The sequence below is a fragment of the Buteo buteo genome, chromosome 24 (genome assembly GCF_964188355.1).
Source record: "Buteo buteo chromosome 24, bButBut1.hap1.1, whole genome shotgun sequence".
Classification (NCBI taxonomy): domain Eukaryota; kingdom Metazoa; phylum Chordata; class Aves; order Accipitriformes; family Accipitridae; genus Buteo; species Buteo buteo.
The window spans coordinates 6,450,747-6,469,646 of record NC_134194.1 but is presented as its reverse complement, the minus strand read 5'-3'; the positions used below and the strand labels follow the sequence as shown (position 1 = coordinate 6,469,646).

The 18,900-nt window shown below is 41.1% G+C and overlaps 1 protein-coding gene across 4 annotated transcripts; it reads right to left on the bottom strand.

The window, feature by feature from the left end:
* Nucleotides 1–610: 610 nt before the first annotated feature.
* On the bottom strand, nt 611–16,945 carry RUFY1 (RUN and FYVE domain containing 1). 4 transcript variants are annotated; one of them, XM_075056352.1, is made up of 18 exons: nt 16,656–16,945; nt 13,027–13,200; nt 12,562–12,679; nt 11,832–11,933; nt 11,379–11,502; nt 10,899–10,957; nt 10,109–10,174; nt 9,403–9,472; nt 8,326–8,427; nt 7,781–7,897; nt 6,932–7,099; nt 5,282–5,379; nt 4,712–4,831; nt 3,739–3,868; nt 2,806–2,900; nt 2,301–2,349; nt 2,036–2,113; nt 611–1,354 (listed from the first exon to the last, which is right to left on the bottom strand). In XM_075056352.1, exons 1-18 carry the CDS (start codon nt 16,921–16,923, stop codon nt 1,127–1,129), a joined length of 2,166 nt encoding a protein of 721 aa, XP_074912453.1. In that variant the 5' UTR covers nt 16,924–16,945; the 3' UTR covers nt 611–1,126. The 4 variants fall into 4 exon arrangements, with proteins under 4 accessions (XP_074912453.1, XP_074912454.1, XP_074912455.1 ...); XM_075056353.1 differs by having other exon boundaries at nt 611–1,325; XM_075056354.1 differs by having other exon boundaries at nt 16,705–16,840.
* Between the last annotated feature and the right edge of the window lie 1,955 nt (nt 16,946–18,900).

The window sequence follows — 18,900 nt, the reverse complement described above, 5'->3', positions numbered from 1 at the left end:
CAGCACTGGGGGGAATGGAACAGGCGAGGGGCAGAGTGTGGATCTGGCTGGGGTTTGTATGGTTCCAAGTGAAACCTTCAATGGAAACAGCCTGTATGCAATGGCGTGCTTGCTTAGCAAAGAGCGGTTCTGCATCACACAGCACTCTGTGAGCGGTGCAGGGTGCAGCTGGGGACAGTGCTGCCTTCACCACTGTTAGCACTGGTGTTATTTGGCAGCTCCCTACCCTGACACGCAGTGGAGCTGGTGTTCCAGCCCCCCTGTGTATTGCAGCCTGAGCTGCTGAACCAGCCTGCCTCGGCCCTGAGTGCAGCCTTGCTCAGCCTTGAGAAAAGGGCTTCGTTCGTGAGAGACGGGCAGAAGTCGGCAGCACCATTGCTGGTTGAGCTGTGTGCTGGGCACAGCAGCTGGAGTCACTGCCCTTCTCCTTTACACCTGCAGAGCACTGGCTTCCTCAGGAGCCGTCCCTGAGCATGCATGTGTTGGTCAGTTATGCTTGATGCATTTTGGTATTGCTAGCTTAAGCCCTCAACATACACAGCAGTACAAGAACGTTCCCTTCCAGGATCTGTGACTGACAGCTGTTAAAAATCAGAACTTCAATTTTGCTTTCAGTTTTTGCAAAAGGCTTTAATTGTGTAACTACAGCAATGTGCTCACGGCGACTTTCAGAACAAGTACAAGGTGTAGTTTTTGACTCTGCAGTGAACAGAAGGCACATTCATAAAGCTCTTTCCTTCTATAGACAATTCATAAATTGACTTTCCTTAGCAAATACAAAACTGTACACTAGCCAGTGAAACGAACAGGAGCAGCTATAGTGATGATACAGAGGAACTGAAGTTAATGTGCAGAAAGACAGTGGCATCTAGCAGGATTGCATAAATGTAGAAATGCCATATACAAATTTTAATACAAATACCTATAAAAAATCAGAAAAGTGAATTTGCATTTTAGTTTCAAATAGAACTTTAAGGGAAATTACAGTTGATACAATTTTCTTTATTATTCCAGTCAGAGAAACATTAGCTTGCATAATCCCTACAAATTATTTCACACTGCTCTCACAGTGGAAAATAGTAGAGACCAGACAGTCTGCTGCACAGAAGATGCCTGGAATTCAGAATTAAAAAAAATAATGGCTACTTTCCAACATTAGGGTGGTCAAGGTTACAAAAGCCTTAGGAGGAATTGGATGAACAGCGCTGAAGGAGTAAAGTGTGACAAGTATCACAAACACGGACAGGTTTGGGATACGATGGCAGTGCAAGTTCATTACTGGAGCAAGTGTTGCAGAAGATGTCCCCGCAGTTTCTGCAGTGATGCTACAAACAGAGAGAATAAGCACAGCTGCCTAAAAACAGAGCGTCACGAGGAGATAAATCAGACCTTAAAAAAAGTGTTCGGAGTCCACTGACATCATCCTCCAATTCCCAACTGGCCCAACCCTCCCAGCAGCATTTCTGCCTGTGCAGAGGCCTGAACACAACCAGGAGCTGTGCTCGCCCCGGGCCCTGCAGGCGGAGCAGGCCTGGCCAGGGGCTGGAGGAGCTGCTCCGCTGCCACTAAGCAGCTCTCTGGATCAGTACGCAGCCAGGCCTGTGCTTTCAGGAAAGCACACGCAGGCCTGGCTCTACAGGGAGGGAATCTGGTGCTTGTGCTGCCGGGTGGCCTGTGCAGGCACCCGGAGCTGTCTCAAACCACGCAGCAGGGCCCCAGCAGCCGTCCCCCGTGACTGAAAGGCACCGAGCACAGCCTGTCAGCATCTAGTCCCCAGGACACAAGGCTCGAGGGGGAAGGGAGATGAACCTCAGCACAAGAGAACACAGCCCGTAACAGCTCCCTACCAAGGAAAGCACCCAAGCAGAAGAACATTATTTTTAGGATGGGAAATGCCAAATTACTTCTCTATGTAGTTATCATGCCAGCAAGATCTGGAATTGAAGCAGCATCAGTCTTCCCTACCAAACTGTGCAACAGCACGGTTTTTGTTTTCTGTGACAAAAGGAAAAAATAATCCACTGAACAACATTACCTTCCTTCTCGAGATAGAGAATTCCTTTTCACATTGCTTGCAGTGTGTTGCTTCATCATCCTTCAGCCAGGTATGGCCCTAGAAAATTGGAATGAAAACCTCACTGTAGATTCAAATAAATGTATAAAATAAAATTCAAAGGCAGTTTACCAACATTGTTGGTATTTTTTAAAAGCCATCTTTTGAAGTAGGATAACTGGTGAAATGTGAAGGTGTTAAATGAACTGCATGCGCTTAGTCAAAATATCCATGAGAGGTAGAGTACCTTTAGTGCTTTATTTACTTCTTTAATATCTTCCATCTTCAACTTTGATCTGGAAAAAAGCAAAATCATTCCCTCTGCATGACTTTACATTTAGTTGTCTTCAATTTTACCTGCCATTCCACTGTCCAGCCATTGAATCTAAACTCTAATTCTTCAGTTAGCTCCCTGTTACAACTCTGAACCACTCAGTATCACCAGGAAACTTCGTCACCTTGAGGCTTGCCCCCTTTTCAGTATATTCAGAAGAACGTGGGAAAAGCACAGTTCCACTGCCAGAACTCACCATTTACTGTATTGTTTCCTATCTCAGCCAGCTTACTCATGCAAGGATCATCCCTCACTTTTATTTCATGGCTGTTTAGTTTCCCATGCATAGTAATTACCTCCTAAAATTCTCATGTTTATTGATTTTTATAACTAGATGCGCTTTAAAATTATTTGTATTATTTTGATATTCCATCCTCCAGGTTACGTCACTTAGAGCAGTTCAGTTCCTAGAACTTACTGGCTGAGATGAAGTCCCATTTCTTGAAGAGCTTGCTCCTGCTCCTCACAGACTTTCTCTAACTGCTGCTTCTCATCTTGCAGTTTTCTCAGTTCCTATAAAATCAAGCAAAAAATGAGACATAAAAAGTTTTTTGTGTGCTAAGTTTGACCTATAACCTAGATCAGTCTAGCCAAACTACCCAAGCACTTCTCAAGAATAAGCTCCTTTACAAACCTACCTATTTCTAAGGCCTGATTTTTAGAATTACATGGGTGAACTACCCAGGGGTTCTGCACAAACAACAAAATCATTTAACCATATTTACCAGAAAAAGGGAGATTTTCAGGCTTTAAACATCCTTGAGCATAGCTAGAATGCAGCAGTCCTATGCCCACTCACGAGCGTATAGACAGATACTGGTGTACAATTGTGTCTTCAAAATCTAAACTGCTAGATACACAGGAGCAAATTCTCCTCAGGTCAACAAGAATGTTCGCACTTAAAAAATAAATTGCATTCAGTTGTTTTAAATACTTGAAAACGTGCTCTTATTTTATTACATACAGTTGAAAGACCTCACACAGTCACTGAAAGCCCTGAACTTGCCATTTCCTACCTGAGCAGGGGTACCTCACCATGGGACAGCCGATGAGCTTTTTGTCCCCAGAGATCCCACCTCAGCTTCAGCTGCTGACTGATGGTGGCTCAGACACTCGTGCAGCTCGGGCAGGGCAGATAGCTCGAGGTGGCAAAGGAGGTTGCTAAGCTGTTTTCATCGCCTGAGCCCTACACTGGCGTTTCACGTGCAGGCTTGTGTTAATAACAGCCAAGCTTTTGAAACCCCTCAGGCGACAGTGGTACAGAACAAACACTCCGCTACAGAGGCAATCATTGTACTGCTTCCAAGTCAGCTTTAATCCTGAACATGGGGCGTGTTGGCACTGCGCATACCTTTTTCAGTCCTTCCATTTGTTGCAATTCTGTTCTAAGCAGAGTGGTAGCGTCCTTCTCTTGGTGTAGGTCTCTTTGCAAAGTTTGTCTCTGTTCCTTTTCAGATTTTAACTCCTTTTCCAGAGTTGAGCTATTTAAAAGTAATTAATTCTAAGAAATGCAAGCAAAATATTCTATAGCATTTAGATAGCAGAAAAATGTTCTATAGCATTTAAGGATAGCAACACTATGAGAAGAAGAAACCTTGCCCAAAAGAGGGCAAAAACTAGAGTGGTGTTCTGGGACATGAAAGAACAGGGGTGTTATGGCAGTAGACATCAAAAACGATATTAGCATTTTCAGGTCACAGAAAACAAGCAGCAATGAATGGCTAGAAGAAAAAAAAAAACACAACAAACTACTAAAAAACCCAACCCCAAAACAAAAACCCAAAACCAAGCCCCACAAGTACATATTTGACTACCTGTGTTTAAACAGCCATGTTTAAAAATGACTCTACCCTGAAGTCTGAACAGTGAAAAAAAACGTTTTCTATAGGTATTAGAAGTCTTTAGAGGATTAACATTCCCTAAGAACAGCAGGACACTCCGCAACCCCCAGACCCCTCCAAAAACCCCAAGGCATTTGGATGACAGTCACTTAAATGCTCATCCTACAAGCATGACAGTACCTATCTCCAGATTTAGTAAAAAAGCCATTGGAAGCTCCATTGCTAGTCTGAATGGCCAGATTTCTATTGGCACTCTGTGCCCTCAATTGGATATTCTGGAAAAAACATTTCCAAATCTTCATGGTAACTGTGCATTATACAGAAGTGCTGTGCTTTCCTAGATCTTGCATACTTCTGTCAATACTTGCTGAACCCAATATAATTCAAACCTACCCCTCTTTAGACCTTAGCACAAAAGGAGTAGAAAGCACTTCTTAAAGAAATGGCATAAGGGAAGGAAAAAAACCTGATCAGATTAAATACCATTTACTATCCAGTTGGGACATCTGTTGCCGACAACTGTCAAGCCTGCCAGCAAGCTCTTGCTTCATCTTGTTGCATCTTTCTTCTGCAGTCTGCCTTGCCTTTTCTGCATGCTGCAATCTACAAAGTAAGGAACATGTACATTTGTTGTAAATTCACATCCTCCTTACCTACACCCTCTCATTCTGTTCACCATACAGATCTTTATAAAAGCTTGAACTGAAAATGTTAGAGGAGAAAAAAATGACTTTTGAAAGCAACTGTTTCTGCAAAAAAAACCCCAAAAGCAAGAGTCGTACCTGTTCTCAAACTAAAGTCAACATGTTTTGAAACAGCCTGCCTATGGAAAGAGCTATGGTTTTCGAATGGTGTCAATTATGGGCATGTTTGCCTGGGAAAAGAGAACAGGCAAGCGCAGAGGGTGATAAGGAGGGGAAAGGAAAAAGAACGTCATGCTGGCACGCATGCCCAAGTGTTTACAGGAGGTGTATGGAAGGTCATCCTATAAAGGTTTCAACTGGAAACTTTCTGCCGACTTCAGTGTTGACTTTCTGAACTTGTAATGATTACCTCTCTTCCATTTGTTTCATAGAGGACAACATCTCATTTGTTTTTCCTTCAAAAGAGGATATTGCTTCTGTTTTCTGTTGTAATGAACACTCTGCATTCTGTAGGAATAAGTGAATAGATATTCCAGGTAATACATTTTAATTTTCCAAAGCACAAAGTGTTAGTGTTTAATGAAAGTCTGCCACTAGATAAACACTGTTTAGCTTGTCACATGGCCATGACTGGGTCTAACTGGAACGTACAAACAAAATGCTATTAATGCCAGAGCAGACACTCCTCAACTTGTTAAGAGCTTAGAAGAAAACTTAACTGTACTAAGTTTCGACCTATGAGATCAACTACAAGCCCCAAATCTTCTCTTTAGAAACAAGTTTGAAGAAGTAAGTCAGATTGAATTGACAGGATAAGAATATCAATTATGATTTGAACGTAACAACTGCACTCAGTCAGCATGGAACCAGGAAGACAAAAAAAATACAAAATAAATACTGCTGCTTTTGAAAGCAAAGGCATACCTCAGCACTGGGGTTTCACTGGCCATTGCCTTGCAAGTTTCTGTGCATCTGTGAAGGAGGCAAAGGCCAGGATAAAGCCTGAACAGGCATGAGGAAACAGTCCATAAAAACTGAGAGGAATCCCCTCTGGATTTCTGGCACCAGGTATGGGAGGGGAAGTCTAGTTAAACTCTTATTGCATTAATGGAGACAAGCTCTGTATATCTTGTATGAACACTATTACTCCATCACTTCCTTGTGGAAATGCCTATCAGTACATTTTTTGTCCAATTGAAAAAAACAAGACAAAACACCACAGCCCACTCAAACAACAAAAAAAACCCCACAAAAACATTCCCAAACCCCTGCAATAGATGACACAAAGGATGGAGAAAGTAAACTCTAAAAACTGCCAGGGTAAGGAAGACAGGCCCAAAAAGCAAAATGTTTTTGCATTTTACTTCTCCAACCATCTTACATCTGGAGAGCCAGGTCTTACGCTAAAGGGGGTATAATGAAATACCTAAACCAGTTCAACAACTTTTTGGTAGCTCCAGAGGCCAGCCTGACCACAGAATTCCTCCCTCCCCAAATCCAGTGTTGCCTTTCCACTGGCTATAGCACTCAGCTGACCATTTGAGTACAGACAACAGGAGATAGGCAAAAATAACTGATAGTTTTCTAATGCTTTAGAGAGGCTTATTGCTGGTTTCTACAGTAAAGTGTTAAATGTGGTGCAGGTGAAAGGCAAGATAACACAGATGGGAAGGAGAAGCAAGACAGTTCCTGGCTGCAGTAAGTAATTTTTTTTAAAGACTTATCATTCAGTGGTTAGAACAAAGGACTCCTGCAAACACTTTATCCCCTGGGAGAGCTCTCCATTTGTCTCAGCGTTTGTTGGATGATCCTATGGTATACTATGCAGCATACTCAAGGAAATTCCCTTTCTTTCGAAACATACCCAATATCATACCAATAATGACGCATAATAAAAAATTAAACAATTCCTTCTACAGTTTTAAAACAGATATTAAGAAAATTGTTGCATCTAAGTATGACTTCAGATGCATATAAGTGCCTACATGTCCTCAGTGCACAATTAACACGTAAAGACCACCACTACAGCTGTTCTTTCTATTCTCCACTAAGTACATACCTGAGATTTGTGAAACATCTGCAAGTTAATAGCCTTCACTTCTTCTAACTGTTGGCGAAGTGCAACTAAAGTGTCTTGTTTTTCATGAGTATCTTTTTCCAGAAGTTTCATGGCAATTTCCATTTCTGTTTTCATTCCAATTTGTAGCTCCAACTCTTTCTCTAGTTCCTTACAAAGAGATTCCCTAGTTACTGCTATGTAGTCATATGTCAGCATAAGCATTTCCAAAACCCATATAACCTCATACACAAGCTATGTATTACTCTGATATAACAATGAACTATGTTTTTACAGAAGTAGGTCTCAAACAATCCATTAAGTTAGCAAGACTGAAATACTATTTCAGCTCTCCAGATCAGGGCAAGGGTGCAGATCTGCTGGCATGAAGCATAGAGCTCAGTGTGTAACTTAGCAGCGTGTCAGATGAAGCATTTCTCCTGGCAGCTGGGCTTGGGTTGACTTAGAGCCATAGGCTTCAGCAAGCCTGGGCAATCTCTTCACCAGTCACTAATTAGCAGCTCACTGTGCAAGTGACTGTTGTGCATATACCATATTTTCCTCCATAAAGACAGTTGCCTCTTGTGTTTTGATCTTAGTCTCTATTATAATAATGCTGGTAGGTTCTTAAACAGGGAAAGACCTTTTATTTTCAGCATTCCAAAAGCCCCAATTTCCAGTTCTTTACAGACACTGTTAATGACCAATGTCCAGCATCTTGCTTGCAATTCCTTTATGAATTCTGAATAGCTGCAAAAAGTGCACAGTATACATCTTATACTTGTAATGCTACCTTAAAGTATGCAGAATTCTGTATTTTTCATTTCACTTTCTATAGTTAAGTTTCCTTACCAGCCTAATTTTTTTTTCTTCTTTCAACTGCTTCCAAACATCACTGTACATTTCATCAAGACCCTGGCGTGACTGCTTGTAAGTATCCAATTCTACTTTTGTATCCTCTTTCGTTACCTATAGGAAACATCAGCAAAAAAGCCACATAAGATCGCAAAGCTATGTATTTAAAGTATGCCTTAAGTTCTTGTGTGTAACACAATATTTCTATGTGCTATTTCAAGTAAAATCCTACTATTTTACAATTAATAAGCTGGCAAATGTTAATAAGCTGAAGTTTCAAAGAATAAAGCAAAAATAAAAATAAACCATTCTAATACTTTTAATGCTTTCTCCCTTCTGCAAGTATATGTTTAAGTGTGTAGTAAAGAACAGCAAAATCTACCACCTGTGCCTACCACGCACAGAAACAGTGATCTACGCAGTAGCATGCTAAACAGTGCTTAGCATTCCAATTCAAAGTGCTTTTGAAAGCACTAACTACAGTTGATCAAAAAAGATCACTTATTTTAAGGATCCTCATTATCTTTAAATAGGTGTCCCACCTCTACACTTTTTTCACTCCGTTCACGAATTAATTCATTTTGTTGTTTTAACTGCTGCTGCTCTTCCTGAAGTGATCCAATTCGGTCAGTTGCTGCTGCAAGCTGTTTACAAAGAGAACATATCTATATTTAATCACTGTACAAGCATGCAACATCTGGAGGAATTCTAAAGTTAGCAGCTCAACCTTTGTAGCAGGTGCACTGCTCACTTCCCCTTTCGTCCCTTTCATTCTCCCCAGAAGCTGCCTGACCCTTCTGCAGCCACACTCACTATACAGCCTAAATTAATAAGCCCACCAACGTTTGTTCACTTGACTTCTGCTTCACACCCTCATAATTATTTTTAAATATTAACTGTGCAAAGAAATGCATCCTAGTGTAAAAGGCTAAAATCCACCACAGATCTGTGGTATAAATTCTGGTATGAAATAGAAGTCATACAGCAAGTCAGGCTTGACATTCACTGCTGGAACCTTATGGCATTTTCAAGTGGAGATACCCTCAAAAGTATTGGAAATTGGACTACACAGATACACTCTGAACAAGACATATACACACGTTATATATACATATACATTTTATATACGTATATATATACCTCCCCCCCACCCCCAAAACCCCAGAACAACCACTATCACGCATGCTGCTGGATTCTATTTCAGTTCCCAGCTAGGAAAGATTTCCTAATTGAAGTGTGGTTCTTTTCCTTCTCTTTTTCCAAGTTCTGTTTAACACACATGACAAATACATACACATGTGTACGTGCAGAAGGAAGAGGGACAAGTCACGTTCATTACAGTGGTATGATTACTTTTGGGTGGAGACACGATTGCAAGACAAAAAACTTGATTAAGGAAACCCGTCTACCAAAGAGGTGCCCAAAAGCACCTTAACAGCTAACATAATGTAGAAGCCTTCCACAGAGCTTTCCCCATGTGCTGACTCATGCCAGTCCTACCAATCCCCCACATTCCACTAGTATCAACTCAAATATTTTAGGTCTAAGGTATGTTCTTAGGGAGTTTTGCCTCTAATGGAAAAGAGCTATGAGAAATATTTAACAGACCAGACACAAACCTCTTCCTGGAGTTTTGAATTGGTCTTTTCTAAACAGTCTATTTTGTTCTGAAGATCTGCAACCGTGCAACTGCAGCAAGGAAAAGAGATGCATAAAAACAATAAAAGAAGTGCCAATGTCCATCATTTATTCCTATCCTCAACCATGCTTTTACCATCTTGTATTTGTTAATAATGAAATACTTTGGTGAGCTGGCAAAAAATCTGGAGGAAGGATAACTGTCCCTCTTAAGCACTGAGAGGACCATGCATTTCCCTACAGTTGGCAGCCTACTGTATTAGTTGGCAGCCCTGTTCTGGCTTAGCTTTTGCAGTCTTACCACCTCTCATGTTCAAGAGGGTAAGTGAGGCCTGCTCCTCCCACTGAACAACCTATGGGGGAAGAATAAAGACTCTTCCTCTAAAGAATGAATTTTCAGATGCACTTGTAATAGTTTTCTCTTGAAAAAGTAGCTCCAAAATCTTCTGTTAGTCACTAATAAGTTTCCAAAAAGTAAACTACTATTACACAGACTTGTTTTCTGCATTGCATATGCCATCAGAAGAGTAAGATTACAAGATTAAACTAAGATTTTGGGAAATAATCAGAAAAGGCATTTCAATATCAGACAAAAATCTACAAGACTGTAAGCAGAGACATTCAAAGCCATACTGGAAAAGCTAAACAGGACAAGTGTTTGTATATTAGAATAGATTAAAATCCCACCTTAGATGTCGGTTGAGCTCTTCCACATAATGCTTCTGGTCAAGGACAGCTGTAATCCCTCCATCTCTAGTTGTAAAAGTGAGAATTTGTTGATTGAGAAGAAACTCCTTCATTCTAAAGTGTTACAGTTTGTACTAGGGTTTTCAGCATAGACTTGCAAACTGAGTTTCTCCTTTTCTTATAAAAATACTTGTGCCTGAGCTAGACCGGAAGCACTAGGGAGATGAAGCAGCTGTTTATCGGCTTCTCCTCAGCAGCTATACAGTAAAGTGCTCTGAAGTGCCAGAAGCACACAAACTATGAAGTCCCTTCCATTCACTACAGGTCTTCTGGATACAGTGATGGTAACAGTTACAGTCTCTAATTCACCTAACATTTCACCTAAAACTACTTTTTTTTCCTCCATAACTGATCGCTCCTACAAAGACAGCTCCTTAACTGAGAGCATTTCTGAAACAGTGCATAGAAACAAAGCAGTGATTTAGTAGTGGGTGACCTGGCAGATCATGTCTCCTAAAATCAAATAAAACCACAATCTACAATTTTGGGTGCTTTTAATTTGCTCCCAGCTCGAGACACAAACTCTCCACACTGTATTGTTGTTAAAACTACCATGTGCTCAACCTTTGAAAATTAGTACTTTGGTTTAGCTAACAAAATCTATTTTGGATTCTCTTTTTCAGATGATAAAAAGACTTTGAGGTTTCTATCACTCATGTGCTCCCACAGACTGACAGGTTTGTTCTACAAAAAACATACCAACTTAGAATCATAAATTCACCATACATACTGTTTGCCATCACTGTCCTGTGTTTCCTTAAGGTACAAGGAAAAATCAATCACTCCAACCTGAAAAATATATTTAAAATATTAACACACCTTCACAGTGCAATTCTGCATAGCAGCAGACATTACTTTATATTAGGAAAAAGGTAAAAATCTGAAGCTGAAGTTTAGAGAGACAGGTAATACCTATATTCTTCCTAGCTGAAGCAAATGTGCAAGCTAGTGCTTGTCATAAAAGCATCAAAATAACCATATTCAGTGTGCTCAGTTTCCTAGCAGTTATTAGTTTTGACAGCATTTCCATAAACCGCTCCTTAAAGAGATGGATGCCTATGTAGGTTTTTTTGATTTAACGTGGGAAACATGACAAGCTTCAATACAGGACATTCTGGACAGAGTTCTGGACCCATCTCAGTATTTATGGATGTGCTTAATTCTATTAGAATCTCATACCAACTGATGTTATCTAAGCTTTAATCTTCACCTGGGAATCCAAGTCTTCTCCTTTCAAGCAAAGGTTTGCATCAATAACATTCAGTCCAACTAGCAGACCCACAATGACTGCTCCTTCCTCCTCCATCATCAATGCATCAGGTTCATAAAATTCACTAGAAGAAATATTATAAGGCATCACTGCACATCAAAATGATAATAGTACTTCCATCACTAAAGTCATATAAACAGTAATGTAGTCCTTAGAAAGCACAGCTGATCAGCCCCTTCTTGCTAATTTATTGCACAATGCAGAGGATGCAGAACTCTCACAGACAATACTCGTTCTTCTGTAGGTTCACTGCAAAAACAACGAACAACTTGCTCCTCTGCAGGCTGCAAGAACAAGCTTAAAGTTAAACTGGTCAATTAATGACCTCTCACTACAGCAACGCAAGGTTTCAGTGATTCAGTGAATACAATCTATGTATGTCTGTACTGTTACCTTAATAAATGCTTATGGTCCAAGAGTACTTTGAGATAATCCGCCAGTTTCTTTTGCATGAGTGCTAGATAAAGCCACGCCCTTCCTCTTCCCACAGCAGTCCTAAAATGAAAGATGCATGATTTGGTATTAAAAAAAAAAAAAAAAGGTGTTTTTTTAAGTAAATGTGTGCAATTCAAAATTCTCCCTTTACAAAGGGAGATGAAGGTTGTTATTTACTAAAACCCCCCAAATTAAAGAAGAAATCCCTTGGGAAATGAAGTGCTGTCTCCAGAACACAGAAGCATTTAAGTATATCCCATTGCTTCAGCAAACATTTTCAGCTACCACCATAACCCAACTATTGATGCATCCTCGCATTAAAACTAGTCTCTTTCCATCACCCCGAATTACCCAAATTAAATACTACTAGCACATGCACAAAATGACAGAAAGTCATAAAACTGAGGGGAAAGAAGAGGAAAGAAAATAGCTGTGAAGACTTTACGGTTATTTTTAGCAAGGTTATAGATGTTTCCAAATGCTGTTTTTAATCTGACAGCATTGTTTGAATCAGAAGCACTGGGTATTTTGACATATCCCTCTTGTCTCTTGGAGAAGTCAATGCCTCCTACATACCCTCTTTTTCTCTTTGGGAACAAGATCTCATTAAGGAAGGCGAGAGACTAGATGAAGGATTCTTTCTCCGAGCAGTATAAGTGAAAAGCATCATCCCCAACTATCAACTTACTTCAACTCTGGCAGATTTTTAACGCTAGTTGCTATATCTGATGCTTCAGGACAAAGTTTTTCCACTAGCTCCAAAGGACCAAAAAACGATTTGTTCTGTCCAATAAAAGTCTTCTTCACTAAAATGAGTATACAGAGAAATTTGTGAGGAAAAGCGACAGGCTTCCAACTCCAGAATTACAAATTTTAGTCTACGTTTTACTTTGTCTTACCAGCTTTTAACACGTCAACGAAAAGGGGGCACTAAAAATACCTCGACAGTTTAGGAGGCACAGAACACAGGGTATATGAGAAGGTAACCGCACAGTTATATCTGTAATACCGATTAGCATCACACGGTGTATGCGATTAATATTAAGGTCACACAGAAGCCAAACTGGAGACACAGCGAGACGTGACACAGGCTCGTTTATCTGCCTCCCCTCAGCGTGGCAGCCGGCGCAGCCGTGGGGGAGCGGGTGCCCACCTTTCAGCCCGTGCTTGAGGCAGTGCTCCAGCACCACGAAGAACTGCTGCAAGGGAGGGAAGTCGGAGTCCAGGGTCCGGCCCAGGCTCAGGGCCGACTGGATCAGGATTTTGATACTGAGCTTCATCATGTTCATGAGGTTGGCGCGCTCCTCCATGGCGTGGTATCGCGCACCTGAGGTGGGGGGGGGGACACACGGGTGGAGAAAGAAAAGCTGCTTTTAGTAACGCAGGCCTCCTGACCCCTCACAGCGCTGACAGGAGCGGTGCCTCCCCGGCTCGGTCTCCATCTTGCGGAGGTGAACGGCTCGAGAAGAGCTGGGTGTAAGACACGGGTGAATCCCGCCTCCCCCCACCCGCAACAGGCTGTACGCGCGGATCGAAAACTGATCCCGGGGGGGGGGAGCGAGGCCGCTGCCCCGGCCCTGCCGCTCCCAGCACCCGCCGCCCCCCGCGGGGACACGGCACCTGCCCCCCCCCGGGCCGAGCGCCGCCTCAGCGGCCGCGCAGGGCAGAGGAGGGGGGGGCCCTACCTGGGCGGCGGGGCGCGGCCCCCCCACTGCGGGCTGAGGCGACCCCTCCCCGCCCGCGTTACCACGGCAACAGCACACGCACTACTGCCCCCCCCCGCCCCCGCCAGGCAACTCTCGCGAGACCGAGCCTGGCGAGGGCGGGCAGCGCCGGGCGCCATTTTAGAAAGAGTCTGTGGTGCGTGGCGCGGGCAGCGAGCGGGGCACTCAGCGCCCTTCGTCAGCGCCTCTCCCCCCCCCCCCCAAGGCGGGACAGGCTGTCCTCCCTTAAACCTGAAGGGGGGCGAGACAAAAACAGGCTGCCAGCTACCGCTTTTCCTTCAGTCAACAACAGGTTCTGACAGAAGCTGCCAACCGCAGACCAGTGGCCGCCTAAATGATCTTTTGAGCCAGCGCTGTTGCAGTAGGAGAATCTTGCTGTCACCTGTGGATCAAACATGGTCATACTCCCTTGCAGAAATAGCAGTTGCAGAAGACCCAAGTCTTAACAGGCAGAGCCCCTGTGTAAGTCACATGCAAGATTGTTAACGCTGTGCAAAAATCTATTTCGGTACTAATTTTCATTATTACCTACCTTTTTTGTGCACATAATCTTAATTTAGGATTAAAACCGAGCAAAACTCTTATCAAAAGAGTGAAAAGAGTCATTCTAATCAAACTGATCTCGATAATCACAAAGCACACCAAGTCCTGTCTTCTCAGTAGCCTATTGTATCAATGACTATAGTCAACATAGTGGATGCCTCAAAATTGCATATAATGCCTTGAGATGAGACTGAGGACTAAAAGGGCTGTGACATTTTGATGTCAATATTGTCAGGTACACATCAGGAACAGAAAAAAAAGCTGACTGCAGAAACACAAAATCAGTGACTTTCTTTGGGTATTGCGGTGTTTCAGTAACAACACCAACTTATTTTGATGGTTTCCTGAATTTGAATTTTTACTTTATCAGGAATATTTTGCTTGTAAGCCTTGCTCAAGGTACATGTATTATCCACAAGACTTAAAAAAAACTCCAACAAAACAAAACCTGTGAATGAAGTGTTCTTTATGAACACAGTGTCTTAATAAGGGTTTGTATTAAGTTAACTAATTACTTGAACAATATTTTTTAGACTGTTGCAAATTTACACAGTCAAGTACATCTTTTGCAAAACTGTGAACAAGTTGGTACATGCAAAATAGGCAGATACTAGACACATTACCAAAGCCAAGCCTCAAAGATTAGGAATTGGGTTACCTAAGTGCAAAAGATCAGAGACATTATGCTGCAATCTTTAAGAATGCAGTCACACAGTCTAGAATCTCATTCAACAGGTTTGTTTTAACATCTTTTTGAAGCCCCATGCCTTGTTACTGTAATTATTCAGTATGCTTTGAAGTCAGAGAACACTGAAGCAGGAAGAAAAGCTAACAGTTCTCCATTTCTTGGTCTTTACGACTGCAAGTCTTTCTTGATTTGTATTCTTTAGAGTTTTAGTTCCCGGCCTTCTCTGCAAGGCAGGACATAGTTTCTTCAGTAGCAGCACTGGTTTTATGATGTGCCTTTCTGTATGTCCAACTGACTGCATAGCACGCAGCACAGTTTATGTGTGATCAACAGATCTGAAGTAGCAGGTAGAGGTTATAAAATCTCTGGAAAAAGATGGCAGCAGGGAACAAGTTGCTAGTTTTCCACAAGTGGTCTTCCAGGCCTCAGCTTATTTTTTAAAAATACCTGCTTTAAATTGAATTTATAGTTCTTGGTCAAAGGTAATAATGAATAGGCAGAATAGGCAGAACAGGATTTAGTGCCAGTTCACATTTCGTATCTAAGTTATGAACAGATTTTTCTTACGGAATTTTCCACAAAACTGATCAACATATTATCTGAATACTTTGAACAATTTGGGGAGGTGGTGTTGTACTCCCTTATTTTACAGATGAGAAGCTGAAAGATTATGGTAAAAGTTCCATTAAGTGTGGGGGCTCCATTTCAGGCAAGAGAACATGTTATTCCCCAGCCCCTGCCAAATGCTGTATGTTGTTTTGAATTGCATCTATTCACAGCATTATTCCAAATGCAACTGAAGAAAATGGGATATTCTGCCCCTCCTCAGGTTAGATCCCAGGTGCTCAAGATGGGCATCCAGGAAACAAATATGTGAAGAGTTTGGTGTGAGACTTAGAGATGCAAAGAAAGACAAGAATCTAGTTTTTTTCAGGACAGAATTAATCTTAACTCTGACTATGCAACACTGAGGAATTTTCACAAAAAATAAAAAAGTCCATCAGCAGTAACTTATTTCACTATGCAGTCACAATTCATCCCCACAAAACTCCAGCTTGAATACTTAATATCATTAAAAACAAAAAGGTCAGCATCAGTTAGCAAAACTCAGCTCTATTGCTCCAAAACCATTAAGTACTAGTCTGAGACCCTGGAGTACAAGACTCTAGGCCCAATTACTGCTACATTTGAATGTTTTTGTTTCTATGTTATGAATATCACTGAGGTTTAATTTCCATATGAATTCAACTAAAGCCCTTTTAATTCAGTTTTAAGAGACCTGTTGTATGAATCTGTATGGTTGCTATACCCATGAATACAGATGTTTAGTAAAGCAAGCTGTGGTTAAATAGAAGGCATTTTTTAGCACAGTTAAGAAGTAATTTATAACAAATCTGCATCTTGGTTCACTTGCCCACTTTCTGACATTAAAGCCATATGAGAAGCACAGTATAGTTCCTTCTCCGAGCCAGCACACTTAGGAAGGATAACAAATTGACTAGATCACTTACGAGTGCAGTCAGGCTGCTGCTGAGGTGAACTTTAAGGGGGAGGGAGAAAAGGAATCAAATAAAAGCTTACTACATAAGACTAAAGTCAGTTTTCCCAAATATATTAAGAGTATAGGAATCTTCTGATTGCAATAAATTTTGTTCCACATCTGTGTTGTTTGTATAATTTTGCTTAAATAAAAAACTGCAGCATCAGGTTTTTAAAAATAAATTCAAAGTAATAACCATGCATCACGGACACTAATCAACAGCACTTACGGGAGCAAACTTATTTGCGCACCATAAAAGCAAGTTTACTAAATAAGCATAACCATACTTGTTTTTGCTGTGCTGTCATTGCTGACTGGTTTGGATATGAATCCTACCAAAGATGCAGACTTCAGAGCGTTGCCATAGCTCAGCGCTAAGTTTTCCGAGGCTTTCTTGGCCAGCGACAAGATGGGAGCAGACCACCTCGCTTCTTCCGTTTTCTCTTTTTCCTCGTTTTTCAACTCAGCCGCATTAGGAATCTGTTTTCTGTCAATAATCTCAAAGTCTTCCTTTATTTCCGCGGCAGATGCGGTGCAACTCTCCCCTTCAGCCATCTTTAACGTGTCATATGACACTAGTCATGAGCAATCGAGTCGGCAGCCCCACGCCCTGCCTGCCTGCCGGTGGAAGGCCGGTGCCGAAGAGCCAGCTGAGCGGTTTTAAAGCAGCGGCATGCATAAGCAGGACTCTAAGACAGGCTTTTCCAGAACTGGGCAGTGTGCTTGATGTTCTGAGTTAAAGACTCCGGGGGGCGGAAGAAGAAGAGTTTTACTTTTAAACAAATTATCAAAGTAACAAAAATACACTTTACAGGTTCTTGTTGCTATCTGTGTTCACAAACATCATTTTCTATTAGAAAATTAATAGTATCTTTTGACATCCCAGATGTAGGCAGTTAAGTTGTGACAACTTAAAGAGATCTTCATTACTCTGCGTATAATTCAAGTCATCGTCACTTGATTAAAGTGGTGGATTGGTATGACAGGTTCACTGTTGTGAAAAGTGCTTGCTCGCAGACACTACAAAACTGTAGTCAGTAAGGCTACTTCAGTAATGTATTTCGGCTGTGTTTGGTAGAAAAGATTTATCATGAAGGGGAACTGAAATTGCCCTAGTATGAAAATGTCACCTTACTGGGTGTCTCAAATACTGACATAGCCTACTGATGCATGGCTTATTACCCATTTTTCCATCCAGCAACTGTATGCACTTGAGATACATCACTCATTTAGTCATGAGATAGTAGATGCTGCGTATTAGCTTTTTTGCTACATAGAGGAAAGGGTTTTTTTTTGTTAAGAAATGTAAGAAGGAGGGAATAGGAGAGAGTAATTTCAGTAGTCTTGCAGCAAAATAAGTCTTCAGGTCTGTATCTTATTTGTTCTTCTACTATAAGCTACTTTAAGATTGATTCTGTCTTCTTGGCTTCTCAGACACTGAAAATTTAACAACTTTTTTTTCCCACAAAGCACAGGGAAACTCATATTTTTGTTGAGAATTCAGAGATCAGCAGTCTCTTATTCACCCATGATTCATATGAGCTAAGTATAGGCCTTAAGCTACTTTTGCTAAAAGCTTATAGAGATAAGTTTTACTCCATCTTGTGGACTCCAGCAGTATTTGGCTGTGTTTATAAGGAAGTATTATCTAACAGCTTTGTAGGTTGCTATCTTGCAGCTGACTATATGAATATACCTCTGTTTGACTTGAGTAAGACTTGACATTGATTTTCTGCCTTTTACTATCCACCCCGTATTTGGGTTACGGCAATATTGGCTAGAGAAGCAAAGCATAATTCTAAGCATTGAAATAACTCTTCTTTTTTAATACATCTGAAGAATAGGGCATAAAAGTTTTGCAACCAGAAAATAAGAGCAAAGCAAGACTCCTATTTAACTTCTCAGTACGTTGCTCCCATAAGGTAATGATGCATCAGACTCCCCTTTACAGCCTTACAATTAGCTACTTTGTAAAAATATTAAGTGAAACTACCACATAGATGCTGATCATCTTTTCTTAAGTTACTATTAAAGAACATTTGATCATTTTATTTCAGGTGTCTGCTGAGATCAAATAGGAAGCTTTGTACATAAGAAATTTGCTAAAATTTTTGCTACACAGCCATATGATTTAATTGTACTTCACTTATTACTATTTGGTCAAAATGACTTAAATATTATGAAGTCAGCCACTGAATGCATTAAATGCCCTTTTCCCCTCACACTTCTTATTTTAAAGCGAGCAAGAAGTCTTGTAACATTGTAAGTGAGCCCTAAGTTAAAGAGGTTTGTTTTGTTTACAAAGTACAATTTCCTAAGGAGTCATTTGGGGCAGCCAAGGAGGATGTAGTTTATACAGGATACAGCTTTAAGTACTTAAAAAAAAAAAGTAAAAAAAAAGTGGTGTTACTTTGGTTTTGATTCACAGATTTATCAAGGAGGGGCACTATGCATGAATAACTATTCACTTTTAGCTTTGAGAGTGGGCTTATTTTAATTTCTGTCTTCTGCAGATGATATTTCAGCACTGTA

Excerpts from the sequence above, each read along its gene's own strand:
- RUFY1 (XM_075056352.1), bottom strand. The coding sequence starts at position 16,923 with ATGGCTGAAGGGGAGAGTTGCACCGCATCTGCCGCGGAAATAAAGGAA. Across the intron at positions 10,958-11,378 it reads GAGAAGACTTGGATTCCCAG|GTTGGAGTGATTGATTTTTC; the intron begins GTGAAGATTAAA and ends TATATTTTTCAG. Across the intron at positions 7,100-7,780 it reads AAGAAAAAAAAATTAGGCTG|GAACTAGAGAAAGAGTTGGA; the intron begins GTAAGGAAACTT and ends TCTCTTTGTAAG.